Genomic DNA, 25,522 nt, shown 5'->3' with positions numbered 1-25,522 from the left:
CATCGCCCTGGTGTTTTTGAGCATATGGTAAAAACAGAATACTTTACATTTTTTTTTTATTTTGGACATGTTTATTGTGGCTTATATAGCCCTCATTTGGGCAGACATCACTCTTTGAATTGTACATTTTAAATATTAACAATTTATTTATGGTTTTAGTTATCTTTACTTAACTTTTGATGCTATCAATTTAAAACTACTCTGAATTTTTTTTCATATGTGAATGTTAATTGGATTGCATGGGCATGTGGAACTCGCCCACGTGTATTTTTGCTAGGTTCACATCTAGAAACTCGAGATGAAAATATCCATACTCGAGTGTTAATATTTAGGGCGTGACACTAAAAGGGCTCATTTTCCTCCACGCTTATGTATTAAGAGATCTTTTTCTAAGATGTACTATAGAAATATCATTAAATTTATTTTCTTAGATATGTTTGCTACAATACAGTTGGACATGTTGTTAAATTATTTTGTTTTTTTTTTTTAAATTTTTAAAGAAATCAAATTTATTTGGCTGGATTTAATGATTTATACCATTTATATAATGGACTTATTATGTATGGGATATTTTTTTAAAAAAAACCCTCAAGATATAAGATTTACTCAATGGCCCACAAAGTAGGAGTTAAAAAGATGGTATGCATTTAAATTAAAAGAGATAATCTTGAAAAATGCAGTAAACTCATCTTCAATGAAAACAGTTGTAAAAGTTATTGAAAGAAAAAGTTAATGTAAAGTTATTGCACTTTATAAGAATATAATGCATTGTGATTATCTAGTTCAAGTTTATACAATCACTTTTATTTCCTGTAAAATTCTCTCTTATGCTAACTAGATGATCGTGTGTTGGCCCACCTATATTATCCCGTTAGCTGTGTATGGAGCCCACCGTGGGTTATATATGCTATCCAAATCCATTCATTCACATCAGCAGGACCAACGCATACCCAAAAAATATTCACAATATTAAGAAACTTAGGTGAATCCCACCGCGCGAATTTAGAAGTAAAATTGGATTTCACGCTGTTTCCTATGGTGAGGCCCACCTGAGTTTTTTTTTTTTTATAAAAATTTATATATATATATATATATACACACACGGAAACGCTCACCTGCGAACCAGTTCGTACGTACTACGTACGAACTTTTTTGAGAGCCCATCCTAAGTGATGTGGATCCAAAATCTGAACCGTTCATGTGAAGCAGCACCTCGTGAAACCTCTGGGGCCCAAGTTTTACTTTGATCTAACACTTTGATGGCCCATGAAAAATGAAAACATTTTCCTCCCTTGATTTGCATTTCTCTTTGCTATGGCCCAAAAGAATTTTAGATCAGGGTGAAAATTTGTCACATGGGGTTTCATGGAATTCCCCATCACATGGACCGTTCAGATTAGAAACTCATGACACGTGTGCAAAGGTGCGCGCGCACCTGCATAGGTGCGCAGGGGAGCATGACTCATATATATACGGAAACGCTCACCTGCGAACCAGTTCGTACGTATTGAGAGCCCATCCTAAGTGATGTGGATCCAAAATCTGAACCGTTCATGTGAAGAAGCACCTCGTAAAACCCCGGGGCCCAAGTTTTACTTTGATCTAACACTTTGATGGCCCATGAAAAATGAAAACATTTTCCTCCCTTGATTTGCATTTCTCTTTGCTATGGCCCAACAGAATTTTAGATCAGGGTGAAATTTTGTCACATGGGGTTTCATGGAATTCCACATCACATGGACCGTTCAGATTAAAAACCCATGACCCGTGTGCAAAGGTGCGCACGTGCGTAGGTGCACAGGGGAGCATGACTCTCTCTCTCTCTCTCTCTCTCTCTCTCTCTCTCTCTCTCTCTCTCTCTATATATATATATATATATATATATATATATATATATATATATATATATATATATCAGCGTGTTGTTGAGGTTCAAGGGCAAACGTGGGGCCGCACACCCGATGAACCGGGTGGATCTCATCCACATAAAAGATTCCATCACGTCAGAGAATAGTCATGCGCCAGTGTCAGGGGGAGCTGATTAGGTGTGGCTCACCTTGATGTATGCAAGCCGTCCATCCGTTTTTCAGCTCATTTCAATACAAAAGCCCAAAAATGAAGCAGAGCGAAATCTCTTATTAGCCATAACAAAGGAAACAGTAGTAATTAAATGCCTACTATTAAAAACTTCCTAAGGGCGCACTGTAATGCTCGTTATAATGTTTATATATCATCCAACCTATTGATAATATCACACAGACCACGATGAAGAGCAAAAACAATTATAATCTTGATCCAAAACCTTTGTGGCCCACAACAAGTGTTTTATGGTCAATCACCACTGTTTCCTGTTGGGTGGTCCACTTGAGATCGGATATGCTTTGTTTATGGGCCAAATATCCTAAAATAAGCTGGAAAAACGGATGTATGGTGTGGATATACAATACATTCATCACGATGGGCCCCACGGTCAGGGTCGCGTCGTGTTGGGTGAGGCCGGGGCGGCGACTAACGTAGCACGCCAGCATTTCCGGGGCCAAAGCCTACCAACCAAAAAGATCTAATGACTCGACGCGCGTGTCGAACATGTATACATCTACACGCGCGCGTTTATCATAATGAGAGACATGAGGGAGATCCGAGATCTCCATCAGCCGATGTACACTGTTTAGATATTCTTTCACAAAAATAAGGCCGTCTCAATTATTAGAGTAAAAATATGAATGGCTAGAAAAAATTATCTTAAAATTATTTAAAATCTCAATGGCTAGAAAAAAATAAGATCCACTCATCAACTTACCTTGTAAATTATGGCCTAATTTAATTGTAGAATTTTAATTTTTCAGAAAGAATATCTTAGACTTATTTAAAATCTTATATAAAGATCAGATCTCAGACACATGTTTCATATTTTCAATCTGCCCACGTGTAATGTGTATGACGCTACACGCGTGTGGAATGATCGATCTAAAAAAAAGGAGAAATTTCCGACTTTGAACCCCACGTTTTACCCACCATCTTTTCCACCCGCTCCCAAATTTTACTTTCTCAAATTAAACTATTCTGTACGGATACATCAATTTCAAACCATGCTATCAATGGATACGGTTATAATCCGTAGCAATATGTCCACGGAATGGATGGTGCAACCTGCTTGTGCGAGGGTATTTTCGTCTGAAAATAGTGTATCCGTACACAATGGTTTAGTCTGGGAATGTAAAGTTTAGGATTGTTTGGAAAAACGGTGGGTAAAAGGTAGGGTTTACATTCGAAATTTTCTCAAAAAACCTTCCAAATTCACGGGAGAAAACTTAGATACCCTTGCACAGAGGAATATATGATACGCACGCACTTAAAATTTTCATACAAATGGATTGGTCAAGATAAGCCGTCCAAATTATGGTAAATAATGTATATAATTTATGAACTAAAACATAAGCTCATTTTATTATCTTAATATCGGATTAGTAGACATTTATTGGATGGTTAAAAAAGAAAAATGTATCCAATGGTCTTATTTCCACAAAAGTCCACGAATCGGAGGTTAAGATTCTTAGAAAAAAAATGATCTTGAGAATGTAACTTGGACAAAGTGAAATGCACAATTTACTGGGTTTATTGAGTTAAAATATGCCACGGCTACAATTTTTCAGCGCCTGTGTATCAAGCGTCATACGCAGCATGAGTATCATATAACTCCTCCTCCTCGAAAATTGAATATCCAATGCAGGTTAGATAATTCCACGCGCATGGGAAATATGTACAATCTACACGCGGAAAAATGCGTGATAATTTGACAGGTGTACGAGATCTGAGCTCTCCATAATGTGAAATACACTTCTAATGTCTTCCTTCATAAAATTCTTTCCATTTGAAGCCATAGATGGGACACAATTTATCAAAAAAATCAATGGCTAGAAATATTGTAACCATTTATTTAAATTTTAAGCCGTAGATCACCTCAATAATAAAATCATATTGCATTTAAAACATTATGGAAAGTTCAGATCTCACACACGGGTTTCATATATGCACATGAGTCGCGTGTGGATATAGTCGAAATCGCACGCGCGTGGAATTAAAAAATCACCAAGAAACTCATGAACCTTCCGAAATCCCTCGCGGGAACTTTCAAAAACCCCTTACCTTCTCTTAGAAGTATACTTCTGCAACCGTCAAAAAACTCACACCAGCATTCGGAATTCCAGCATTCTTCCGTACGATTTTCTTAGTCGACTTCAATGGTGAAGATGCTTTCGTCTGTAGGTAGAAGAAAAAGCAAGACTGCCTTCGGTTTTGACATTGCCTTTTCTTACATTGTAAGATTCTTCTTCTTCTTCTTTCTATTTTAGGGTTGTTGGGATTGGGATTCCCGAATTCTTATTTTCTCTATTAGAGCTAGTAAGTGTTTGAATTATAGGTATCACTACAAATTTCGCTGGCTGAGACACATAAACAATTATCTATATCATTAATTCCTTAAAAAATGTATCACTGACTGAGGAATTTATTGGGGAAATATGGGAAAATGGTGGAATTTTTAAATAAAATGAAGATGCTAAAATATACACTATTTGAATATTTAGGAATCAAATAGTTCAAAAAAAAAAATTGTATACATAATAACTTTCCATTTAATGAGGGCCTAAATGTATACATAATAAGTTTCTATCACCATATATTCATTTTTATACATTTTCCTTATTTGCTAAGTTTTGGTTTGATTGTAATTTATTTAGGCTAGATTTGATTTAATTGTATTCTTCCTTATTTGAGACTATTCATTTTTTATTATTATAAATTCAGAATGTTATGCTCAATACATATATAAGCAATTATTCAATATAATCCTATTTTTCATTCTTCTTGTTTATTTATTTATTTATTTTTTTCATGGTAACTGGGGAAACATGGGAGAATTTTTCAATGAAACTTCATGAGATGCTAAATACACATATTTGCATATTTAGGAATCAAAAAATTGTGAAAAGATGCATACATGATTAGTTTCCATTAATGGGGCCTATTCATCCCAACCATGCAACCATCCATCCATTCATCACGTCCATCAAACCATCAATCCATCCATCATGTCCAACCATCCAACAATCCAACTCTCCATCCATCTCATCCAACCATCAACCATCCAAACATCCATCCATCCTTCCAACCATCCTAAGATATGTCCATCCCATCCATCCGTCCAACCGTCCAACCATCCCATCCATCGAACATCCATCCATCCATCCCATCCATTTGTGTGGATCCCTGCACACATTGGGAATGACTCTTTTTTTTTTTTTTAATCCCTATTAAAGGTATCAATGTTACGACTAGGGAATGATGATTCGCTTGCAATTATCAATTTGCAAAAGTGGGGCCCATAGAGCTTTGGCTTATAGGGACTCTTTGTGTCCTGATGGGTCCCAATGCCAGGTGGGCCATGCACCAGATATCTCCCTTGGTTTGAGATCCTGGATGTTGAAAATTTGGGCTTCTTTTTTTTTTTTTTTCCCCCTTCTTCTCTTCAATTGTTTGCGAATCGTTATTGTAGTTCCTCCATTATCCATCTAGTCGTCAATCATCAATTGGTGGTTTAGGACTCTTCCATATGGACGGGTTTGGATCGTTGAACTATGGCCCCACATGTCCAAAGAGCAATCCGTCAATATTCTAGATTGAGCATTGCACTATCCATCTTCAAAAAGGTAGGGGGGACTGGCATTTTGAATATGTGATGGGATTCCCACCCACCATTAATGGACGTTTATCATTTTGGACTTGTATTGTATGCTCTTGATATGTACCCCGTTTTTAAATACCTTCACCCAACCTTGGAGGATATTCATGGGATATGGTCCATAAAAGTGGGGCCATTGTTCTGATGGGTCCCCCAGTTGTTAGTCAATACTCCAAGGTTTCTAGATTAGAAAATTCTAGCCTTCTAATTTTCCCCCCCTTTTTTTCAGTTGAATGTTAATGGTTGTCGTATTTCTTTCATTATTTATCAATTTGGTAGATGCCATATGATATTTCTTTCATTAGTTGTCTCATCAAGTTTATTTTAAGGGCATGGTCCATCCTCAGTGGGGCCTATGGGTTATGAGATCAACAGTTAGATCACTGAGTTGTGGGGACCACCTATGCATACTGAGGAACCTAGGCTACCATACATATCATCAGTTTGATGATCAGATAATTAGTTTATATCGCATTGTAATAATATAGAATTATATTATCCTCTGCTAGAGGGTATGTATAGCATCCCCCACCTTTTTTGGGCAAGTGGGGTGATGTTTTGTTAATCTGGACCATTGATCTGATGGGCCCCACGGTCCAAATGCCAAATATCTTCCTGATGGGACAATCTTATGCCATTGATTGGCAGCCTGCAAATGGACGGTTAATGAAAGATGATACAACAAAGGTCCACATTCCAATTTGGAAACATTTGTGGCATGGTCTGTCATGGTTGGGTCCCAAAAGATCAATGATCTGATCACTAACATGTGGGCCCTGCTTGTTGGAACTCACGGCCTAATTCTCCTGGGTCCTTAATTCTCTCTTCCACAGGATCAAAGGCTTCAAGATGTTTTGGGCCATTTCCAGAAGGATTTCGATAGAGGGATTTCTGCAGAGAATCTGGGTATGTATGAGAACTCCACCTCAGAATATGTAGTAAATCTGAGCTGAGCTATGATTGATAAGTTGCCACTCATCCCCGGACTTATGGCTGTACACATCTGGTGGGACCTGGCCCAAAGTTGGAAAAAAACATTGATTAGGAAATGCAAATGTCCAGTTTCTGGTTTTTAAGCTGATGGTGAAGTAAAAAGCTATCAACAGCCCACATTCAAGTGGAAATATTCATTGACTGGAACGTTGCGATTTGCAATCATTGTGGTTTTTGTACCACCAACCATCCAACATAGACCCACCAAATAGATGGTCCAGATTCATTGAATATACAAGCATTTGTGCAGTTGTGTGTGGCAATTTACCTAGTCCAGCTCAGCAAGACAATCTCCAAAACTTTTTATTTTTTTTGGAAGTTCTACTTCCATGTGCATTGTCTTAATGTTGTGTTTTCTCCATTCTATAGCAGAATTTTATAACCATTGTGTTTCCCAATGTTTGAAAAAGAAGGTGCATTATGTCAACACTTGGAATTTCTTGGTTTTTTTTTTTTTAATTTTTTTAATTTTTAATTACTTGTTAAAAGAAGTAGCTTAACTGTGTATTTTGATGGGTTTACACTTGAGATTGTATCAATGACTATATTTGTCATAGGTGCGTTTGTATATGCAATTGAATTGAATTGTAGTTATTAGTCTAGCACCCTGTGACAAATATTAAATTTTCACAAAATTAACCCGATATTAACATGAAAATTATTTGTAAATTTAATTGTGCGTTATATAATTATATATTAAAATTTAAAACTATTTACTAACTAATAATAAATATTTTTTATTTTTGTGAGAATTTTACGATATTATCCCGAGATAAACATAAGTTTGGAAATCTCTTGAGAAATTCCCGAGAATGAGATTTGTCACTATGGTCCAACAATTGAATTTTCTTAACATTAAAATCAAGTATCTGGGATCCAGATTGCATTTATGCTACTTTCAAGTTGTACTTGAAAGAGATGTAACTACAATTTGTGGCCTACTTCCTCATTTTGAATGCTAGGAAACGTCATTAGCTTCTATCATTTCCTCTTGACTAAAGTGGAACTACACAATCTAGTTCGCTTGTGCATCCAAACGTGGCCTGGAATGTAATTTGCTTGTATACATGATCAAAAGAATAAAAGAAGTAAAATTATTACCTGCAAAATATTAAAATTTTAGAACATTACCATTTGATCATGCAAACACAACCTGGGAATAGATCTGACAACATGTCATACACGGTTATGTTCAGAATCTTAAAATTCGGTGACTCAACTCAAAACTTGGCCGAGTCAACTTGTTAAGATTTCAGGTGACTCGGTCTTAACTTAATCAGAATCGTTAAGTTGGCTTTCTTGGTGAGAAGTTCAAATTTAAAATAGAAAAGATGATTCGAACTTGTGACCTCCACTCATAAAGTCACCGTCTCTAACCAACAAAGAATAATGAAGGTTTTTGATCTCTATTGCTATTTTTCATACTTTTAAAACTTAAATAACTATGTGAATATTTATTGTGCCAATAAATATATTTAATTTAATTATTTTATACCTAATTGAGTCAATTAAAGACTCGATTGAGTCTTTGAGTTTACTTGACCTGGCTAGACATGGGGTCGAGTCCAGTTTTCGAGTTCTTGAATAATGGTAATGTTACCTCTAACTTCTGCTATAAAATTTAAATTGATACCTTAGAAAAATCATAGCATTAAAAAATTGGATTTTTTGTTGGAAATATGGCATGTTAAGAAGCAAGTCTAATAAGGCAATAGAATCATGATATGGACGATGAAACGAACTTCCAAAAGTAATTTTGGTGTCCTTACCTAGTAAATTTGTTGGTTTTTCATGAGCTTCATTTTGGAATCTTATTAGAGCAGAAAATTCCTTAAAGATTTGGGACCTCTGTCATTGCATTAACTTGAAGGAAAATGGTTCTCCATTAGTCTCATTGGAAGTCATAAATTATTTGCCCTGGTTCATGTGACAAGGGCAAGAACGGTTTTGAGGCTGATGATGTTGCTATCTCAAGGAGCATATAAGTTCATGGTAGGTACATATTCTGAATGGGTGTGCTTATTGCATAAATAAAGAAGAGTGATCGGTTATTATCTTTGAGATTAATGTGGTAAAGGTGCATAACTAAACTACATGTTAGTGAGGTTTGGTTTTGGGGTGAAGTGGAAGAAGTGAATGCAAGTTTGTAGGATTGGTCTTTTTCTCTATGCTTATAAATGGGTCTCCAAAAGGCTTTTCTTTTTTTCTTCAGGATTTTGAGGAGTTTGCCTTTGTCATCTTTCTTGTATATTGTAGCAGCAAAGGCTCTTAGGAGACTAATGATTAAACCTAACTATGAGGGCATTTCAGATGGAAATTTGGGATTGGGGCTACAACTTCTATGAACTTATGTTACTTAAGGGTGGTCAAACGAGTTTTAGAAAACTGAAGCGTTTTGAACTCACAAAGAATTGGCCATACATTTCTCTGGTTTTTGTGCGCGCGCGTGTGTGTGTGTGTGTGTGTGTCTTTGATCCTTCCTAGACGCCTTAAAACACTTTTTGTGTTTTGATTTACAATAGAGTGGTATTCAAGGAGAGTGACCATGGTTTGTATCTCCTTTGCTATTGGGTTGTCGACAAGTTGGGCTCATGCCAGGACAAGGTCAGGCCAACCCTAGCCTAGGAGTGAGCATAGGTCCAAGCCTAGCCCGAGCCTGAATCGTGTGCATGCATTAATGTTTATAAAAAAGAAAGGTTTAAGATTGAGGAATATATCGGAATCTTTTATTAGGGTTGTCTTCAAAATTTCATATTCATTTCCCTTATGAACACTTGCTTCATTTATGATAAGTTGATAACAATGCTTAAAGTCTATGTTCGATCCCCTTCATCAGGTTGATGTTTCTTGATATTTTTAACTGTTTATATGTAATTGTGCATCCATTTGTTGATTCATTGAATTCTTTGTTACCAGGGCCAAAATTTGGCCAATATGGATCATTTTTACCAATGCTTCTACGGAATCCTCTTACGCAATCACAACATAAGAGTGTTACAAGTGTACAGAGTAGCAATATTCCCCAATTGCTCAAGAAATTTGAGGTAATTTTATTTTTAGAGATGTGCTAATATGTTTTTATTGTAAATAATATGTAACAAAATGTGAATCGTGAAAGTAGAAAATTTTATTCTATTGTTGACTGTATTTAATGCTTTCATGATTTTCAGAATACGCACTCGACCACCACAAACAATACTACCCTACATGCATGTGACAAAAAGGCACTAAAAATTCGCATTAAAATTGGCGTTGGCAAAGCACCCAAAAGCAATTGTGTGGGTCATCGTAATTTGGATTTTAATAACTGCTTGTCATCTTCATTTGAGAGTACCGTGGAAAATAAAGATGGAAACCATGAACCGCTCTCTTCAATGGTGCAGGTGTGTCTTTTGCTTTGGATTGTTCACCTTTCATTTTAGTTGAGAGCCCCTAATGAATTCGTCTTCTGAACATATCATTAATTACTGTGTTTTATTGTTTGCCAGCAGGCTAAGGCATTGTTAGTAATTCCTGAGAATTCTACACTTTCACCCATTCCCGATTCTTTGTGCTTAGAAGAGAAGGGCAGCCCTGCTACAAGGAGTTAGACGACGATTGATCATGGTGAAACAAAATTACAAAAGGTAAATGTGTCCTCAATTAATAGAATGATAGTTGAGAACACAAAATTTCACTCCAAAATAAATTGGCATTCTATAAGAATCGGATTTTGATGTTGTGCAGCAGCCTACTCAAGATTCGAACAGAATTGAGTCATCATCTGCATTTGAAGGCAACACATTTATCTTAGAAAAAGAACTACACAAGCAATACATGAAGTCGAATTTGTTAAAACGTTGTCGTAAAGGTTAGCCTTTTTCTGTATGTATTTAATTTACTGCATTCTTTTTGGAATATATTTTCCTATGTCTTGTTTTCAGTCCAATTTTTGTTATGTATTCAAGATTTTGGATATTTTATGCAAGTAGTTTTTTGCTATGATCTACATTGGTTTCATGATAGTTTTATACTCTTTTCTTTTCTCTTTTTTGTTAATCATGTTAAACTAATCATTACACATGACAACAGGGCATGAGAAGCATAACACGCAAGACTGCTCCAACGTTACAAAAAAAAGGAAGGAATACTCTGCAAGTGCATGTGAAAGCAATTTGAATGAGAGTGCAACAGAAAATAGTGGTGTCTTCTCAAGTGCTGGTCCATCAACTAAGTTATTTGGTGAGATGCAAGACAAACCCAATGTTACAAAAAAGAGGAAGGAATGCTACACAAGTTCAGGTAAAAGCAATTTGAATAAGAGTCCAACAGAAAATAGTGGTGTCTAATCAAGTGCTCATTTGTCAACTAAGTTATTTGGTGAGTTGAGTATAGATAGGGTGTAAATGTGGTTTTTGGATAAAGTAAGATGTGAATTGAACATGAATTAATATGCCTTTCACTTTTTTTTGGGAAATCTAAGACATCCAATTCAGCCATCTATTAAAACTGAGTGCGAAGTTGAAGCTAAAGAGTCAAAATTAGATCCAAAGGGGTTGTTAAGAATGAAAATAAAGTTGAAGGAGTTTAAAGCTCATGAGTCTGAATGTCCCCACAACAAAGGACCCTTAGCAGATGGTGGTTCCATGGTTGAAGAGTTCTGCGGAAGAATACATAAAAAGAAAAAAAAAAAAATCTTGCCATGAAATCGAGGCATGATTGTTGCAAAAATAAGGAATCTAATATAGTTAATAGAAGGGGTGGTATAACTAGTATGCTGATATCAAAGAGCCAATGCATCTCTAATAAGGAGGTTGTTCTGAGTGACGAATGTCATTGGTTTGCATTGAAACCAACTGCTACTACTTCTAGCACTTTGAATGTCACCAGGTTACAAGAAACAAAAGGTTCCTTAGAAAAATCAGATTTTCTGTACTCTTTTGCGATTTATTGATTTATTAAAATGTTGAATATAAAAGTTTGAGTTATGCAGGGACAGCTGATGCGGCAAATGAAAGCTCACTCGTCACGTGGCAGAAAGTGGGATGGGCAGATGGGGTAACTGATGGTGTTGTAGGAGCGCAAAAAGAGTCGAGTGAGCCTGATAATCTGAAGAAATTAGTTAAAGCGAGAACTCCCTTTGGAAAGGACTATTCGCTTGCTGAGAATACCTTTAAAGAAGCTATTAATTTGAAACATTCAGCTGACCGTTTAAAGGTAGCTACAATAAAGAGGATTTATATGATCCTCAACTTGATGATATGCATTGTATAATCAGGTCCTCAATTGGTGCAACTATGTTTTGGTGATCCATGCCATTAGTCTGATGGGATCCACAGTAGATGGGCCATGATTCACGAATCTCCTCGATGACAGTCCTACTTTTAGTTGTTGGCATGCTAATAGACTTGAGAAAGAAACCCAATAATAGTTCATATTCTACTGAAAGGGGGCCAAAGATTTTGGTCGATCCCATCCATTGTGTAGCCCATCAGATCAACAATTTGGATCACTGAATCATGGGCCTCATTTTTACAAACTGAAGATAATCATCCTTGTGTCAAGTATCATAAATTCCTGTTGTCCTTCTAGAGTTCTTCACTTCTTTACTTTTCGGTCTAAATGTGCAGAATGGAGAATCAGAAGTTGAAGTTAGTGGAATATATCTTCATGCGGCCTTACAATTTCTACTTGCTGCATCGATGTTTGAGGTTCGTGACATGGGAAGTGCAGAACTAGGAGAAATAACTGAGTCAACAGAGATCTACATCGACACACAAAAGATCTTGAAGTAAGTTCTATGCCATTTTGAGAAGAAAGTATGATCGACTCATCATTCATGAAGATACCTAGGCTATTGCCATATGCATTTTCCACTATCATTGGCCTGGATTTTGAAATAGTCGAGCGAGGCTGTGGGCTGTGACCCTATTCAAAATTTTGATTTGCTTGACCCAAGCCCAGCCCATTGACAACCCTAAACAATGGTGACTCAACTACCATACACACTAGAGTAATTTGGACTGACATGCATGGATTTGAAGTTTATGGTGGATGGGTCACCACCATTTTAGAAATGAAGGAAAATTCATATTGCAGTCGTTACCTTCCAAAGAAATTCACTTTCACGTTTGTCATGGAAAGGCTGAATGCAGAAAATCCATAGCCATTTTTTAAAATGCAATTACAAAATCATGCAGAAATATGAATTGCAATTTCCAATAATGTTTTCATGTATGCTCCGATTTTACCATTTGAGATTTCAACAAAGTGGATTCATTCTAGAATGGGCATTGCAATCTAGTAATTTGCGTGTGTATTTGAATACAACAGACTAGGTTCCTGATGTAATTTGGTTTTTGGATTAATGAAAATTTTGATACCCGATGGAATAAATGAAGTAAATACACCACACAAGAATATTTGAATACAGAGAGATAAACAACTGGACTGAAATTGAAATCTTTGCACTACGGGCACTTAAACAAGAACTCAGAAAACTATAGTGCCTTCCACATCCTAATCCTACTCTTTTAAGAATCGCAAAATCATTGGATAATCAAAAAAATCAACAGGTATAATCTTTGAAAAAAGAAAATAGCAGTTTTAGTTCTAGAATCTTAGCCCAAAAATAAACCGCAACAATCCAAAAATTCAGCACATGGTGGATCATACTGTGGGCCTTGGTCCTACAACATTCCCCTTCATTTCAAGGAACACTTCACCCAAGTAATTGACAGAAGCATCTAACTTATTTCAACTCGTCGCCAAAATCAGCATGTAGCGCATCCAAGCCAGAATGATCAAGAGCCCCAAAGTCAGTCTCTATTTATGCCCAATTCTGTGAACAGGCCGATTCAAGGTTTCAGATTGCAAATCTTGCCCAGATTAGGCCTACCCATCGGTGAGTTACGTTTAGTTGTTAACAGAAAAAGCAGGGTCTGAGCCATGGAGTTATGATATGTTGTTAACAAAGTTAGATCACTCACATCTAGACTAAACATTTGTCTTCTTATATTTTTAGAGAGGCTTTACTTCATTGATGATGAGCTGGCAGAAGGGTGTAATCTGGTAATCTCTTTGTATAGGGAATTCTTGCCTGTTATCTGGAATTCTCTTCCCTTAGCTCAGTTTTCTCAGCTTCATAGTTTAAAAATTCAAGAATTGGACTCAACTCGATGTTCACTCGCATTGAATCAAATCAAAAACTCGACCCGACTTGACTTGATAGTTAATAACTGCAAATTGAAAACAGTTGGGATGGCTGGAATAATTAAAATGATTTAAGTTTATATAACGATTATAAATAAGAAAACGAGAAATGCTTTAGTTCTCTTAGAGCACTATAAATTATAGTGCTCCTAGTTGCATTGGTCCACTCGGACAGTCCAACTAATCAATCTAAACTGTCTATTAGGTCCGGACTCTTTACGGAATACCATACAATTTTTTTCTTTTTTGAAAGGCACCATAAATATTACTGATTGGATGATCCGCTTCATCCTATTTTTTGCACCTTATTTTCTTTAGCCATCCTTTTTTGTTTTTTGGGAAAGCAGAAAAAAAAAAAAGCAGTTAAAAAATGAATCAAATAAATGGGATTTTCTTTAGCCATCCTTTTTCCAAGCTATGGACGGGATTGTCTAACAGTTTGTGATTCTTTGGAATCATAAGCAATCCATGATGGGCCCGAACAAATAAATGGGTCAAATGTTTGATTGGAACTATTTTTTGTAAACAATCTTGACCGTCTATATTAAAGGCCATTGACCAATGGTTAATATTTGTTGGGGGTGGAGCGATGTTTGCAAGTAGTCCGTGAAATGTGCGTTGACATAATGAACAGTCTGGATCAATGAATTGGACTGTGTAAATGTCCCAATGCAATTAGGAGCACTATAAATTGTAGCATTCTAAGAGCATTGGAGCATTTCTCTAAGAAAATAAGCAAGCAATTTTTATTTTATTTTATTTTATTTTTTTAACACACGCACGCACACCACCACACACTCACGCCATGATGGGATTTCACCACCTATGGGTACTCGAACCCTCAACCAGGTGTTGAAACTCCTAAGAGTCTACCACTGGAGTAAGAGTAAGGACCCAAATAAGCAAGCAATTTGAGCATAAGCTTGGTTGTTGAGTGCTCTGCCTTTTTCTAAAAAGGTCTTGGGTTCAAATCCTCCCCATGTTTTTTTTCCCCCCCCTCACATCTAATTAACTTGAGGTCTGACAACACAAGTGACCTGGCTTGAGTTAGAGCTACTTGCATTGAGTCGACTGAGTCAGGGACTCAGCTTGAAATCTCTCTGAGTTGAATCGACTTGGCTGGTAATCTGACTGAGTCGAGTCGACTTGGCTGAGTTTTTTAGTCGAGTCAGCGAGTTTTAGAACTATGCTCAGCTTAATAAAATTTCATTATCTTATAAATAAATGAAGAGTATGATTCACCAATCTTCTAGAGCATATCAATATAATTTCTCATGTGCAAATTTCGAATATTTTATGCCACTACCAAGGTGTGCATATCTAGAGTTTTTGGACATTTGTGTTGTGCACTGAATGGAGTATCAAAAAAGGGTGTACGTGATTGAATTTCATATTTACGATTTGCTGTCGCATACACAGGCAATGCGCCATTTCCTTTGAGAGTAATGGGGAGACTGCTGCTGCCGCTCTTGCATACAAATGCATGGAAGTAGCATATATGAGAGTGATATTCTCTATGTGCTCGCATATACGTAGAGACAGTCATGAAGTACAGGCATCTCTTCATGGTCATCCATTCGGTAATCAAACTAGCTCCTCGTTCTACTATTTGAAAATTATCTGTTCATTTTGTTTTCATTTTGTTTCATTCTTGTTGATTTGCAAACCTTTCTACCCTTTTGGGAAGAGATGTAAATTGTAAAAACTCATGGCACAAGTCAGATTTGGATCCATCTCTTGACCACATGCCCTAGATATCCAACCCATTTATCAGGTGGGCCCACCATGTTTGTTACCTGGCGAAGGAATAGATCAATATGTTGTTGAGAGGAGCTACACTCATATGCTGAATGCAGGCCACTAGATGATGTATTATACCATTGATTTATTTTGTATGCATTTGGCTGACGTGATGAGGGGACGGAGCTGATTTTGGCAAAGGCACTTGGTGTTACTCACCCGATTGATGGCCCAGTTTGCCAAGTGTGTGAATTGCGATGTTTATATGTGTTCCTGCCTAGAGTAGATTGTAATCTTACTTGCACAAGGATCCAGCTCTGGCAGAGCTCTTTCTATATTGATGCGAGGTGTAGTACCTGTGAAAGATCAATGGTGAAACATCACCACCATCCAACCATGGAAAGTTGGTTGAAGCTGTGGAACCTGCTTCAACCTTGTCTGATTTTATCCAGGGGGCCGTTCAATCACCATGAGTCATACTCTTGATGAACCATTTTGAAAAACCCAGTGTGAACTTTCCTATTGGTTAATCGCATTACTGTCCAGTGAATGGGAAGTGGGCCCCACCTGCTTTGACTTGTTCGGAGATGATTGGGACTAGTTGGCCCACCACCCAGAGTGAAATTTCTTTCTGAGATATTCAACCCAGATTCAGTGAAGTAATTTTGAGAAACATTCCATGTTGTTTTATTCTTTCAGGCCAAGAACCATCGCCATTGTGTGCTATTGCTGTAAAGAATGTACGTGAGGATGGCACACCCCCTGTGACTGAAGCGAAGGGGGTCAAGCCGCTTGCCAGCAGACCTACTTGTAGCAGCCTGCAACTCCTTGATTATGTAAGCTGAATCTCAAAACAACCCTCTTTCCTTGTTTCTGAGTAAGCTACCAGTAAAATGTGAAAAAAAAATTAACTTGGATAATTTCTGGCTGCTGAAAATAAACAGATGCTAAGATTTTCGCTATTTCTTTCTAAATCAGAAACTCCTAATAGGATTTCTTGTATTTTTTATTTTTTATTTTTATTTTTATTTTATTATTATTATTATTATTTTTTGTAATTAGAGGAATTACAGGATTATAGAGTTTGATTTGTATGAATGGGGTCAACGACTCAGTGATATGTGCATTGAGGGATTGTCGGGTGCTTGGGAGGAAGGGAATGAGCCAATTTTGAATAATGTGGCTGTATCCACTACAAAAGTTTCTACATTAAGCACTTAAGCTTTACGTACAAATCAAGGCATGGGGCCCACCATGATGCTTTAATAACATCCAATCCATCCATCATTTGTGCCTGCTATTTTATTTCCTTCGCTCCCAAAAATCAGACTGATCCAAAACTCAAGCAAACCATAACCCAAGGAGCAGTTGGGATGGGGGCACCCACTATTAAGCACCTTCCAGATTGTGAGGCCCACTGTGTTCTGTATATTCCTTTTAATCCATTCAGAAGATGCATCCAACTAGGATGAATGGGAAATCATCAGGCCATTCCAAAACTGAAGTGGGCCACAGCCGGTGATTTTTAGAGGTTTTAGCCATAATTTTACAAGCTGTGGCCCAAACGAGTGTTTGATGAAACCGAGTTTTGGGATCCATGGAGATAGGAGGGGGCTCACACTTTGGATAGATTGGATGCCGTTAATACATATGGTGGGCTGCACACGTCAATTTTTAGATTAAGCTTATCCTAGAGAAGTTTGTATTGGATCTGCCCTGTTGTCTCCATTGATGGAACAACCTTCTTTATCGTCAATTGGACTTCTCTGTTTCTGATATACTTTGAGAATAGCTAACACTTTTAAAATTAAGGAGTAAATGGAAGCCACCTCCAGTCTGTTGTTGGAAGCATGAGTTAGATGGGTTCCTCCCCCAGAGGCCCAGTTATCCAGGGAATTGGTCCGTCAGGGGTAGGTCTCACCACATCATGGTTTTTAGATGACTGTACAAACTGAAAAACCAAGGATAATATGCATATCCATGGGCTACGGATATATAAAAAGTGTGGTGAGATCTGCTCTAGAGCTCTGAGAGCACTATAAGTTACAGTGCTCCTAGTTGCATTAGTTCACTTGCACAGTCCAATTGGTTGTTCTGAACTGTGTATTAAGTTAAGAAAACATTTCATGGGCTACCATGCAAAAATCACACCGATCGGATGATCTAATCCATCCTTAACTTGGCCTTATTTTCTATGGCCATACTTTTTGAATCCATTGATGGGATGGTAATGATTGCCTAGCAAAAGTGATTCTTTAGAATCGATGATGGCCCCTAGCAAATAGATGGATGACATTGTTGATGCGACCCATTTTTGGGTGAATGGTTTCAACCGTCCATGTTTAACGCTACAGTTCAAATGGTTAATATCTGTGAGACCAGTCTCATGTTTTCATGGTAGCCCATGAAATATAAGTTGGACATATTGAACGGGACTAAGTATCCCAATACAATACAACTACGTGTACTGTAATTTATGGTAGTCTAAGAGCACTGGAACATTTCTCAAGAATAATTCCATTGTGCTTAAACCTGTTCATCTTGCAAGATTTATCTTGAGGTGTTACATGATACACTCAGAAATTGTACACTGTGCAGCCCACTGTTGCAAAGTCACAATCCCACTATCAAATTGGTTAAACAATCCTAACCTCTAATTTGTGGGAACTTTTTGGAAATAGGACCATTGAATATCTTTCACTTCTAACCATCCATAAATGTCCATCAATCTGGTAGTTAGATAATCAAATAAGATTAAATTTTGGTTAGCTATAGATCTACACTGGATTACATAATTTGTACTGTTTAATTGACTTGTATGCCATATGTGCAACTAAGCAATCTCTAAGTGCCTGCATATTACCTATCACACTATGACAGAGTATCAAAGTTTTTCTCATTTATCTTTGTGCACTTATTAACTGTGCTCTTTTTTTACAGGCTGAATATGTGAGTTCTGCTATGGATGCAACTCAGAGATCTCTATCAGCATTGAAAGCTGCTCAGTGGAAATATGGATTGCAAGGCATCGCAGCTGTGAAAAAAGCACTTGATTTTCACTTCCATGATATGGATGGATTCCTACGCCTGGTCCGGCTAGCATTAGAGGAGATCAACATGTAAACCGTCCATCACAAAGATACAAATGGATGGGAATCTCAGCATTCGTGGAGACATTGTACAGCGGCCCACATCTGTGAATCCAAAATTTCAACCTCCGGCTATATAAGTATGTATATATGTGTATGAAAGCGACCTCAGCATCGAGTTGTTTTTTTATTTTTTTATTTATTTTATTTTTTAAATGCATGGTGAAAGCCTGAATGCATGTAAATTGTTATCTCAACTGTAAAGCGATTCTTTGGCATTGGTAAGAGAAATTCAATCCCGAAATGCGGCTGTTACAAATAATGTATCAGTATTGTACAGATATTCTTTCTATAAGAAATAAAATTTCAAGTTTCCCACAGAAAACGTACTAGTTTTTATGTACGAAGAGGAATTCTGTATTGGATGTGGCCTTTATTTTTGCATGCTCTTCTTTCAAGTTCTTAACAAGTGTGGCCCATGGGGGACCTTGTGTCCCTACCATGCCTCAAAAATATCCTTGATAAGATGATCATAAACTTTCAATTTTTGGGCTACAGATAGTTAACAAGAGAAAAACAAAAACAGTCTACATTTCAAATGAAAGAGGTGCGCTCTGGCAGCATTGGTTCCACTGTAAGCTGAATGGTCTGCTTTACAGAGTCTTGGTTTTTTTTTTTTTTTTCGTACCGACCCATTTTGACTGTAGCATATGAGGAACTTGAGTGGAGCAAGCTCCTGAGGCAATTTGCTAGAATTAAAGCTTTCAGGGTATTAGAATTTGAGCTTTCAGGGTCCTGGTAGACCATTGGCGCCTTCCCTTTATTCTCAGACCTAATCGGTTGTTGGTTGGAGGTTACCACTTTCGCAAGAGGCCTTTCCTTCGCAGCTAATGGTGGACTCTTGTTTGCAGTCCCTTTAGTTACCATGGCCGCTGTCGAGCTGGTTACATCATGAGTGACGATGGGTTGTTTTGCTACCCTTGATGTGGGTGACTAACCTTTCGGGCGCTGCTTACCCTATATGATATGGTGACGCTTTGTTATGACTTGGTTTTCTTCAGGTCAGCTGATCGTTGTTATCTCAGTCTGCATATATTGATGAAGGTCCTTGAAGGGACTCAGGTCGATCCCCATCACCTCTTCTACCTTTTTGGGGAACTTAAGAAAGTCTTTATTGATGTTCTCATTTACTATGTTCTGAACATGATACAATTCTTAGTAGAATGAATCTTGATAAAATGCCACTTGTAGTATATTCCTTTTTTTTTTGTTCTTCGGCCGATGGATGTTTTTTGGTTGTCTGGAAGCCTAATGAACATGGCTTCCAAAAGAATGTCAAATCTCCTTGGCCTTAGAGATACAAATGTATATTGCCTTGGAGGTTCCTAAGCATCTTTCCTTGGGTTGACATCCGCCGAGGCCTTGTACTTGACCTTTTTCAAGGCCGACCACTCACAGGGCCATGTGCTAACTATATTGACCACAGCTGCCTCGTAGCAGATGTTGTCACGATAAATTGTGCCATTAGATGCACTCATCCGCTGCTTCTTCATCCAGTGGACGCGTTTGTACTGGGACGCCTTGGTTGACAACTCGAACGTATCTTCAAAGTGCATGCCTTCGAACTTTTTGCGTAGTTCGAAACCATGCCTCCTAGGGCGAGCATGGCGAACTCTAGATCAGAGAGGGTCACTGGACAATGAATTTTGGTGCCTTTGAACTGAGCGATGAACTACTCGGCCATCTTCTCAGGCAGATGTTGCAGCCTACATAAGTCGGCCATGGATACCTGAGGCTTAGTTTGGTGGAACTGCATGTGAAACCTCCCTTTCATCTCGTTTCAGGTTTAGATTGAGTTAGCATGTAGGTTTATGTACCATGTGAAAGTTGTTCGTGTCAAAGAGTTCCCAAACAACCTATGTTTCGGAAAATCATTATGGGATGCCTCACTATATAGCATGGTGAAATGACCTATATGCTCGATTATAGAGGTTTTCCCTTCTCCGGAGAAAAGGGTGAACTCGGGAAACCTAAATCCTCTACAAAACTCGTAATATTAGTCGACTCGCTTAGGGTAAGGTTTTCTATACATCAGCCAAGCAAGTGGCCGGCCGTTCAGTTGGACCCGGTACTCTTAGATGTGTCCCATGACATCATCCCAGATGAGCAGCCATTGTGGATCTGCCACTCGGAATGGCTTGATACGCGGGCGCACTCAGAAATTGTACACGTGGCATATATTAACTCACTGCTGTAAAGTCAACATCCCAATGTGAGATTGGTTAGACAAGCCTAACCTCTGATTCATGGGCACTTCTTTGTGGAAACAGGACCGTTGGCCATCCAATAGATATCCATCGATCTGATGGTCAGATAATAAAATAAGATTAAATTTTGGTGAGGAACACTTCTACATTGGATAACACAGTTTGTACGGTATAATTGACTTGTATGCCTTGTGTGCAAGTCCTAAGAAATTTCCGAGTGCCTGAGTATCATCTATCACACAGAGTATCAAAGTTTTTTTTTTTTTTATTTTTTATTTTTACGTTTATCTTTGTGCACTTATTGAGAAATTTCCAACTGTACGACCCATTTATGGCCCATTTACCTGTTTAAGCCCACTTCTTTTTACCTCCCCAAAATAAGCCCCATACGTACGGACGGCTTCCCAAAGGTCAAAAATGCCCCTCCTATAGCCGACGCACCTTATTCACGCTGCTAGCCGCTTCTCCACCCAAAAAACCTGGTTTTTTCTTCTTTCCTCTCCCTGATCCTTCATCCTAGCCGTAGATTATCATTTTCTGATTACTTCTCCCCCTCTGTGACTGTCCACCCTAGCAGTAAAACCCTCCTTTTACTGCTTTCTTCTTTCTCCTTTATCTGGTCGAGAATACACACCCCACACACGTCCTTTTCGACTTTTTTGAACCCAAGATAGGACGAAAAATGGTCCCCCCATCTAAGAAGCTTCGAATGGCAGGTATATTCAAATCCCTGCTTTCTTTTTGTGGACCCCACTGTATATTATACTATATATGCGCACGGTCCACAATCCATTTTCATTTTTTAAAAATATTGAGCTTTCTTTTTGTGGACCCCATTGTATATTATACTATATATGCGCACGGTCCCCAATCCATTTTCATTTTTAAAAAATACTGAATGGTATGGCATGTCCTGATAAATTAGCAAAATCAGGACTCAAATGGCCCACATTGAGGGTTTTTTAAACAAAGAATGAAATGAGATGTGAAACTAAACGAAGACCGTGAAAGAGACCAAGCACCGACTGAGTTAACAGACCGAGGACCCACTGAGTTATTGATGAGGACCGTGAACTGAGCTAAAATGACCGTGAACTGAGCTAAAATGACAGTAAACTGAGCTAAAATGACCGTGAACTGAGTTAAATTGACCGTGAACTGACTTAATTCCGGCCATTCCCGTCATTTCACAGTCAATTCCCTTCACTTCACGGTCGTTTCCAATCATTTCATGGTCATTTCCGGCCATTCCCCTTCACTTCACAGTCAATTCCATGCATTTCACGGTCAATTCGCTTCACTTCATGGTCATTTCCATGCATTTCACGGTCAATTCCCTTCACTTCACGGTCATTTCCAATCATTTAACGGTCATTTCTGGCCATTCCCCTTCACTTCACAATCATTTCCAATCATTTAACGGTCATTTCTGGCCATTCCCCTTCACTTCATGGTCATTTCCATGCATTTCACGGCCAATTCACTTCACTTCACGGTCATTTCCATGCATTTCATAGTCAATTCACTTCACTTCACGGTCAATTCCCTTCACTTCACGGTCATTTTCATGCATTTCACGGTCAATTCCCTTCACTTCACGATCATTTCCAATCATTTCACTCATTTCCGGCCATTCCCCTTCGCTTCACGGTCAATTCCATGCATTTCACGGTCAATTCACTTCACTTCATAGTCATTTCCATGCATTTCACGGTCATTTCCCTTCACTTCACGGTCATTTTCAATCATTTAACGGTCATTTCGGGCCATTCCCCTTCACTTCAGGGTTAATTCCATGCATTTCACGGTCAATTCGCTTTACTTCACGGTCATTTCCATGCATTTTACAGTCAATTCCCTTCATTTCACGGTCATTTCCAATCATTTCACGGTCATTGTTGGCCATTCCCCTTCACTTCACAGTCAATTCCATGCATTTCACGGTCAATTCCGGCAATTCCCCTTCACTTCATGGTTAATTCCATGCATTTCATGGACAATCCCCTTCATGTCATGTTCAATTCCACTCATTTCACGGACAATTTCCTTCACTTCACGGTCAATTCCATACATTTCATGGTCAATCCCCTTCACTTAACAGTCATTTACAGTCCTCAGACAAATCCACTCACAGTCAATTTCATGACGTTCTTGGCTAAAATGCAACATATAACTCTGAAAATTGACCCATAGCTTAGTGAAATAGGCCGTATACTAGTTGAATGTCACCTATAAGTCGACCATTTGACATGAAATTCGTCAAAATGGCCGATGACTGCTTGATATTGATATTTTTTTGACTAACAACCTTGATATAAATTTACTGACAATTACATGAAATTGATTGATAAATGAGTGAAACAGGCCCAAAACTTGTGAAAATTCACTAATAAGTCTTGTACTTTCATTTGGAATTCGCAAAAAATTGACCGCCGACTAAGCAGACTCACACCATACTTTATGAATTTTCACCACAACAAGTCAACTTTCACATTATGCTTCGTTAAATATTGAATGTTATCGTTGAAATAATTTTAATTCATCCTTATAGATCACAAACCCTTGCATAAGGGATATGGCGAGTCGGTCCCCACCCTCTCATGCAGATGTTCTTTGACATGTTGGTTTGATAGTGTGAAGAGTGGGTTGAAGAAGAATAACGCTAGATTAAATATATTTAGGCAAACCCCATTCTCATTTTTATTACACATTCCATCATTTAGGTTTATAGGAGCCATTTTTCACTCACTTATTGAGAGATATATAGGCAATCTTGTATTCAAGATACAGGGGAACCATGTAAAATTTTCCGAGATGGACTTCACCCTAATAACAGGGCTGAAGACTGGTGACCTCTCCATACCTAATATCTATCGTTCGAAGAAGTTAATAAGAGAAAAATACTTCAATAAATATCATATCCTAAAGAAACATATACATGAGGTGTTCAATAGGATAGTTGATAGTAATAAGCACAAAGATGATGTGAAGGTAGCCCTAATATTATGTGTAGAGTGGTTTGTTAGGGGAACCGACACGAATATTATATGTTGTACAGATTTTATTGACCTTGTCAATTCGTTGGAAGACTTTACTATCTACCCTTGGGGTAGTTTAGCCTTCCAAATGATGATGGAAGGGATCGACAGTGCCTTGATGGAATCGCAGGGGCCTCATTACAATGTCACCGGTTGTATATTTTCCCTACAAGTAAGAATTCTTTCCTTGTCTATTTTAATTCATAGTTTATAGCAAATTATATTTATTTAAGATAATCTTGTCATTTCATTGTAACAGATATGGGCCCTTAAGAGAGTACCGGCTCTCCGAGAATGTATAATTTTATACGTTCCCTCCTAAATTCCATGATTCATACAATATCGGGGATGGAAGGGTTGAAGGTATAAGAAGATTCATCAAATTCTAGAGAGTAAAGATGTAAGTCAATTTCTATGAAGCTAAGTGGTCATTCATTCAACTATAATATATATATATATATATATATATATATATATAAGTTTTTGTACATGAAAAATGAAGTTGTTCTCTTACAGACTGAGATCGTTCTTATCTTAGAGCCTACCACCAAGGAGCTAGAGACGGATGCCGTTTGTTTGATCCGTGATAGATTTGATGTAAGATGTCAGAAACGTCTTCTTTTATGTTAATATTTTATATTTAATTTGACATGTTATATAATTGATACATACATTGCTTCATTTTGTAGGGCACTAAAGATGAAGATGATGAAGATATGGAAGAGAGATCGGGACAGGGAGAGAGAGAAGAGGGGGGAGAGGGGGGGAGAGGAAGAGAGTACTGATGAGGGAGAGGGAGAGGAAGTGAGATTGCAATTGACTGAGGAGTCGAGGGAGGATAGGGAGGAGTTTGAGGCGCAGAGGCTTTAGTTGGAGAGAGACAGGGAAGAGTTGAAGCTTCTCAAACGCTCGCTAAAAGAGAGAGAAGAATCGATGGAGAGGGAGAGAGAAGTAGTACTTAAGGAGGTTGAACTAATGCTAAAACTGAAAGAAGCCTTGAGGTGAGAGAAGGAAGAGTTGAATGAGAGGGCGGTTTTGAAGAATGAGAGAGAAATGCTAATGAGGGAGAAGGAAGAATTGAAAAGGAGAGGGAAGAGTTGGAGGAGGGTAAGGCGGAGTTGAAGAAGCAGATGGAGGTGTTTCATATAACGAAGATTCAGTTTTAGAAAGAGAAGGAGTTAAAGAATCAGAAGGAAGAGTTTGAGAAGGAGGATGAGGATGCGTTAGGCGTTGATATATGCGAGAAATTACTGTATTCCATTCTAGTATATAAGAGGAGACCTAAGAGGGTGGTGAATCCGTTTGTTTACAAGCATTCTCCATTCACTTCCATCTTTTCCGTGCAAACCACTCCAAGCAACGTCGCCGACAATGAGAAATAGAGAGAATTTCCTACTTCTCTGATACCCTTCGAGGCCAAGATCGATCCATTTGGGGTAATATTGGAGGACGAACTCCATGAAT

General features: G+C 38.0%; 2 protein-coding genes across 2 annotated transcripts; both read left to right on the top strand.

Annotated features, from left to right (window-relative positions):
* Positions 1-4,189: 4,189 nt before the first annotated feature.
* On the top strand, positions 4,190-10,323 carry LOC131224260 (cysteine-tryptophan domain-containing zinc finger protein 7-like). The gene is made up of 5 exons (XM_058219794.1): positions 4,190-4,319; positions 6,574-6,646; positions 9,650-9,777; positions 9,904-10,116; positions 10,225-10,323. The coding sequence occupies exons 1-5, from the start codon at positions 4,242-4,244 to the stop codon at positions 10,321-10,323; spliced, it is 591 nt and encodes a 196-aa protein (XP_058075777.1). The 5' UTR covers positions 4,190-4,241.
* Positions 10,324-10,429: 106 nt separating this feature from the next.
* On the top strand, positions 10,430-19,932 carry LOC131223703 (cysteine-tryptophan domain-containing zinc finger protein 3-like). The gene is made up of 7 exons (XM_058219175.1): positions 10,430-10,583; positions 10,805-11,014; positions 11,706-11,929; positions 12,343-12,503; positions 15,344-15,504; positions 16,364-16,500; positions 18,605-19,932. Exons 1-7 carry the CDS (start codon positions 10,550-10,552, stop codon positions 18,785-18,787), a joined length of 1,110 nt encoding a protein of 369 aa, XP_058075158.1. The 5' UTR covers positions 10,430-10,549; the 3' UTR covers positions 18,788-19,932.
* Positions 19,933-25,522: the final 5,590 nt, after the last annotated feature.

This window comes from Magnolia sinica, chromosome 13 (genome assembly GCF_029962835.1).
Source record: "Magnolia sinica isolate HGM2019 chromosome 13, MsV1, whole genome shotgun sequence".
Classification (NCBI taxonomy): domain Eukaryota; kingdom Viridiplantae; phylum Streptophyta; class Magnoliopsida; order Magnoliales; family Magnoliaceae; genus Magnolia; species Magnolia sinica.
The sequence above is the reverse complement of the archived record's forward strand: the minus strand, read 5'-3'. Positions and strand labels throughout refer to the sequence as shown.

Bases quoted from the DNA above. Each gene is read 5' to 3' on its own strand.
- LOC131223703 (XM_058219175.1), top strand. From the start codon at position 10,550: ATGAAGTCGAATTTGTTAAAACGTTGTCGTAAAG. The intron at 11,015-11,705 runs GTAAAAGCAATT...TGAGTTATGCAG, and splicing joins GGAATGCTACACAAGTTCAG to GGACAGCTGATGCGGCAAAT. The intron at 12,504-15,343 runs GTAAGTTCTATG...TCGCATACACAG, and splicing joins GACACACAAAAGATCTTGAA to GCAATGCGCCATTTCCTTTG.
- LOC131224260 (XM_058219794.1), top strand. From the start codon at position 4,242: ATGGTGAAGATGCTTTCGTCTGTAGGTAGAAGAAAAAGCAAGACTGCC. The intron at 4,320-6,573 runs GTAAGATTCTTC...TCTCTTCCACAG, and splicing joins ACATTGCCTTTTCTTACATT to GATCAAAGGCTTCAAGATGT. The intron at 9,778-9,903 runs GTAATTTTATTT...CATGATTTTCAG, and splicing joins AATTGCTCAAGAAATTTGAG to AATACGCACTCGACCACCAC.